Consider the following 6,000-nt stretch of genomic DNA (forward strand, 5'->3'; position numbering starts at 1 on the left):
GGCTGCCCTTGCATGCAGTGGGTGCTAGAATAGTTCAGGATATGGCATGATGAACTGTAGTGAAAGGAGAATTGACAAGAAATGTGGGGCATCTTGCATGGGTGGAAGTGCATGGATCCAAGCTACTGTCATTCATAACTCTAAACCGTATCATTAGTTGTCACCCTATATGAACAGAAGTACAGAAGGATTTTCACACAGTGGAAAAATTATATTGCTCTTCATACTAAAGTCATTATAAATCAATACCTTGAAAATAAATTTTGATTTTAAAGAAATTCTCTTGATGCAGGTACTATCTTATGTAGATAGTAGTGAATTTTACTACAGTTAGTAACTTTCTTGGCTAAAAATACTGTTGTTTCATTGTAGCAAAAGAAGAAAACCAAGACATTCAATCCACCAACTCGTAGAAATTGGGAAAGTAATTATTTTGGGATGCCCCTACAGGATCTGGTTACATCTGAAAAACCTATTCCACTTTTTGTTGAGAAGTGTGTGGAGTTTATTGAAGATACAGGTAGGAAAAAAGTGGGCTTCAAGAAAGTTTAACTTCTTTTTTCTTGTGGACTATTTATGAAAATAGTGACAATTTGTGCTAAAACAGAAATATTTAGTGTAATGTGTGTGCTGCGGACTGTTTGTCCATATTTATACGAAAAAGATCTGTTTAGACAGGGGTGGGAAACAGAGTCCTCCCTTTGGCCTGAAGTGACATATGACTTTCCTGTGGCCTTGTGTTGTTGAAATTTGGTGGTTGCCACAAGTGCATCTTTATCCAAGTGCCAACTTTATCTTGCTTTATGTTTAAATAGGATAATTTGTTCATGGTGGTTTGCCAACTGTTTTTGCTATTGTCACATCACTGTTAATAGGGGTGTGGCTTCTAGTGGTGTCTGGAGGCTGGAAATTGTCCCTGGAGCCCCCAAAGTTGCCCAGCCCTGATTTAGATCAACTAAATTAATTCTGAAATATGACTGTATTTAAATAGCAATGCATGTTTTTAAGTACCTACTTCAGAATCATGACTGGTTGCTTGGATGTGTAGTTACTGAGGCAGCAGACTTATTAATGTTTCTGGTGACTATGAGTCCTTCCTTTCACCCTCTTGACATCCCCTGATATTTTCACAGCAGAACTGAATTACATTAGTAGGATCAAACAGATATAACAGCCATTTCCTTAAAATGTGCCACAAGACTATGTGATGGTGACTTCTTAAGGCCATCCAGTGAGCTCTGAGCTGAAATAGTTTTTGAACTGAGAGACCTTGGGTTACATCTAACATATAGTTATCAAAGTGCTTGGAAGTGCCATTACTTCTATAAGAATCTGGGTTTTGTGTTATCAGTAGCAGTTAAATTTACTTAACCCAGGGGATTCTATGATGTTGCTATTCAGGGTACTTATCTTGGGAATGCTGAACACCTGGGAATAAGGATGCATGTGTAGTACTTATTCTTTTAAAAGAATCAAATATGAATATGAACATTAAAATGTATGTTTATTTCTAGCTTTCAGAATCCAGTTGCTTGATTAATTGTGGAATATGATGGTCTTGAGAACCTTGATCATTTTTGTTATGTGTAATTCACCATTCTAAAGCATATTCTGAAAGTATTAAAATTAGAATGGATTCTATGTGGTGAGAAGTTTCAGAAATATTTAACTGAAATAGCAAATAACTAAATCTCATTAAGATAAGTTTTCTTTTCCCACCCTCTCCCCAATTCTTTCCCTTCACTACTGTTGATAGCCCAGTACCTTTCTTGTTGTCAGCAGTTATTATCTTTAACTTATATTTATCTGTACATTTAGCATTCTCCTCCTAAGACTGTGGAATCATGCCACTGAATTACTTGTCTGGTACTTCTTTAGTATGGTCTCAGATCCAGCACCTGGAAGTCCTGTCATGTTAAAACCAATTAAAACAAACCAAAACAAAAGCTTTACCACTTTTGGTAATGTACAAGAGTGTGCTGAGATTTCAGAAACAAAAAGTCTGCAACATTGGTTGGTTTTTCTTTTAAAACTGGTAGCAGTTTACTGGAGTATATAATTGTAGCTAGAGTCAAACCGATAATTGCGAAAAAGGCACCTGCTTTTCATACACTTTGCAAATCAAGGGTGAAGATCATTATTACAATGAAGTGTCATTTACCCACAGAAATAGTCTGGGAGCCAGTACATGGTAGAGCCTTAGGCAAAAGCATGTTTTTTCAGCTTTCCAGGATTGTGTAGGTTTTTGTCTGCACATGCTATCTCATGTTTGTGCTTCTTTCTTTCTTTTTGCCACCCCAGTTTTCCAAGGAAGTTCCTCACCCCAGATTTAAATTAAAGAACTTAAATGCACCAGTACCTTATATGTTCTTTTTCAATAGAAGTTAAAGTAAAGCAGACACATTTGCCTTGTGTTAAGAGTACATTTTCTTAGAACTTGTCTGTTGACAGTGGATGATCATAAACACTATTTGTGAATGGTCACTGTACTTTTAAATGCATTCAAGTTCTAATGCAATTATCAGATTCCTTTTCTAAGCATCTAATATCCATATGATCACCCTATTTGCACTTTTTTTTACACAGACCTACACACATGCACACACAAACACTTCTGTGTATAACCTAGGATAATGTCGTATAACCAGCAAAGTAGACTCAAATCTACTGCATTTATTATGTACTAAACTTGTTAGAATGAAATCCAATAAAAATTGGGAGAGGGGACCATTTTTTGCCTTCTCTGTGCACCCTCAAGATTTGATTTGGGATGTTGGATCTTTCAGAGATTTGCTGGGGCATGGGGCAGCATTCAAGAGGAGAGAAGGCACAGTCTTGTTGCATCAGTGGATTTCGAACAGCACATCATTGAATTCCACCTTTAGTCTAAATAGGCCCCATGACTCTTGTTTTGTTAGATAATAATGTGTTTTCTTGGCATATTGGAATGTTTTCTACGCAGTTTCACAGTGAGTTATATGTGCATAGACCAGTAATCAAAATCTGTTAGAAAGTTTTAAAGAACTAAGGGACGTATTTGACAGCTTCAAAGGGATAATTAATATTTTTTCAGTTAAATATTCATAGTAAACATATCTCATTGAAATAAAGACATGTTTCAGAGGCAAATGTAGCTAATGACAGTATAACTAAAGTTTGCCCCAACAACATCACTGAACCAGAGTCTATTTATGTTGAAATAGAAGGGTGGTTGTTAGCATCACAAGCATATTTCTTTGAGTTACTAAATTAATTAGTGTGCCAATGGGTTTCAGTAACTTTGTTTAAATTTAAATAGCAAATAAGTAAGTTACATGCTGTTATCGTTATATTTTTACAAGCATCCCAATAAAAAGTTCTAGATAATAGTATTTAATAATATTGTGTGCTTTAATTTTCCCTGCAAATGTTTCTGGTAAAATAGTTGTCATGGATTAGGAGGAAAAAAAAAGATGGGGTACTTTAAAGAACTTCCCAAAGAACTTTAAATAACTTCCCAAATATAAGTGAGATAAATATGTGACATTAGATCTCTCTAAGGTGGCAACATCCAATTGTGTTTACCAACATCTCCTGTCAGATCTAGCCAGCATAATCAATGGTGAGGGATGATGGGAGTTGCAGGCTGAAAAATTTAGATGGACACAAGTTGCCTACACCTCCTACTAGGCCATCAGAACATTTTCTGATGGAAATTATTTTCCAATGCAAACCTAATTTGTATTGGAAAAAAAAACCCTAGGAAATTCATATCCCTGTCACATCCCAACTGTTTAAAACCCCTGGACAAGCCTTCTTTTTTATCCCTGATTTTTGAAGAACAGCAGCAAAAACTTTCTGATTAAAGTTTACTTTTTGACAAGCATCTTCTCTTTCATTTATTCTACATGCCAGATAGTATATTGCATTTAAGTTCTTACTTCCTCTTGGGATTATTTTAATTTCTTGCTTCCTGTGTCAGTGCATTATAGTGCAGTATTGTCTTTTCAAATGGTACATTGAGTTTTGGTCATTTCTAAAATGAACTATTCCCGCTATATGACATTATTCTTTGATTAGCTTCACATAAGCTGTACATGAGAGAAACAGAAGAAGGAACTGTGAGAACTGAGAATAGCACTGGAGCTCCTTCATGAATGTCCTTAAGACTACATGCAATTAAAACAAAACAATAGCTAAACATATTTTGTTTTCCAAATGGTGAAAATTCATATACTTATAAATTTGATCATTGTTTTTATAATGATCATTGTATAATGATCATTAATTCGATCATTGTTTTTATAATGGGATGCAAGTGCTATGGTAAATTGTATTAGTATGAACTAGTTCAGCTCATTTTACTATTGTGCTAAGGCAGTTTATGCCAGTGCAATATACAGTTGCACCCCATTGGATACCTCCCCCACTTTATTTCACATTAAGTTTCATTCAGTGAAAGTGAGACTTAAATTCTTCAAAGACTAGTTAGGATTACAAATTTCATGTACAAAGAAATAAAGCTATAACAATTGAGGAAAAAAGATAATATGAATACTGTTTTTACTGGAAGAATTCTACATCATGTGAATTCCTTGGTTGAATTTTGTGAAATATGATCATGTGCTATTTACTTTCTTTTCACAAAAGGTCTGTGTACTGAAGGTCTCTATCGTGTTAGTGGCAATAAAACGGATCAAGACAACATTCAGAAGCAATTTGATCAAGGTAATGGGGGCTTGGTTAGCTTCAAATAGTATATCTGAGCAACTACTGTATATAAACACAGCAGTATGACCTATAAATAAGATAATCATAGAATTTGGAGAACATACATTCATATTAGTTGGATTGAGTAGTAGTAGTTATGATTTGTTGGCAGTGGGCATTGTTAATGTATCATTAAGGCAGAGTCTTGTGCAGTGGTTAAGTGTTCTTGGTAACTGTATCAGTTATTTTATTCATTTTGGCAGCCTGCTTTTCTATAAGATGGCCCTCAAATGCTGATTACAGTACAACAACGAAGCAAATAAAATACTATGTAGAACCATAAAACAATTCATTTTGAAAATGATAGTTATCAAACAGACATACCAAAACAAACAAAAAATATTCTTTCCATTTCCAGCTTGTCTCCTTCAAAATCAAAATCAAATTATTTGTCTGTAACATTGAGATGTGTCAGAAGGTGCAAATAATGTGTGTGTAACAATTGTCAATTGGATTGTAACAGTATGGATCAGGAGATGAGATTTACTAGGCCGACCAATCTGCCTCTTCATACACATGGTTCATGCTATAGAAATGCAATCCTATTTATGTTTAGGAACTTGGGCTGGATTCTGGATTGATGGTAGAGTGTCTCCTGGACCCTACTAGATCAGGAATTGGAGCTTGATACTGTAGTAGCCTTCCTTGCTACCATTGTAGTACTTTTTATATCCATTCCAGCATGCCTCAGAGACTTACATAGATCATCTTTCCTTTCATACTTTTGGTCATTCTTTGCATCCAGACTCTAGAACTCATGGAAACACAGGAGCATGTCCCAGTTACTCAAACAACTGGGCTGGTGTAGAATATGCTTTAGTTAACTCTGCAACCAAGCAACAGACACTAGTACAGTTCTCCTGTGGATTGTTCTAGTTATTACCAGAAACTTCGGAAGAGCTAGTCTTCTGCTGGTACTGCAAGTGGTACTTCCTTACCCCCCTCAAAATGTACCCTATAACAGTGTGAGAGATAGGGTCCATTCCTTGGTTTCACAGTGGACATCAGAGAATTTGGAAGTTACAGGACCTTGCTGCTTTTAAATGCCTCCAAAACTCAGCATGTGACAGTTTTTTTGCTTCTTGTATATAATTGAAAATATCAGTAAACTGCTAATAAGAAAGCAAGAAACACTCTCCATGTTTTGCCTTAATGCAGAGAGGGCAACATTGATGACAGTTGCCCATTTTTCCTATCTGTCGGGCAGAAAAAAATGTCATATCCTGGTGTGGTGAATACAGGTGCAATCTT

The 6,000-nt window shown here is 35.7% G+C and overlaps 1 protein-coding gene across 3 annotated transcripts in view; it reads left to right on the top strand.

Moving 5' to 3' along the window:
• The window catches only part of ARHGAP5 (Rho GTPase activating protein 5), a 62,445-nt gene that overhangs the window by 28,721 nt on the left and 27,724 nt on the right, over positions 1-6,000 (top strand). For 2 of the 3 annotated variants that reach the window (XM_044436218.1, XM_044436217.1), the window contains 2 exons: positions 373-520; positions 4,630-4,707. In XM_044436218.1, coding sequence (XP_044292153.1) covers positions 373-520; positions 4,630-4,707 — 226 coding nt within the window. Of the gene's footprint in view, positions 1-372; positions 521-4,629; positions 4,708-5,305; positions 5,968-6,000 lie in introns of those variants that run through there. The other variant, XM_044436219.1, reaches the window with a different exon arrangement.

This window comes from Varanus komodoensis, unplaced genomic scaffold, assembly GCF_004798865.1.
Source record: "Varanus komodoensis strain SLA01 unplaced genomic scaffold, ASM479886v1 scaffold3, whole genome shotgun sequence".
NCBI classification, from domain to species: domain Eukaryota; kingdom Metazoa; phylum Chordata; class Lepidosauria; order Squamata; family Varanidae; genus Varanus; species Varanus komodoensis.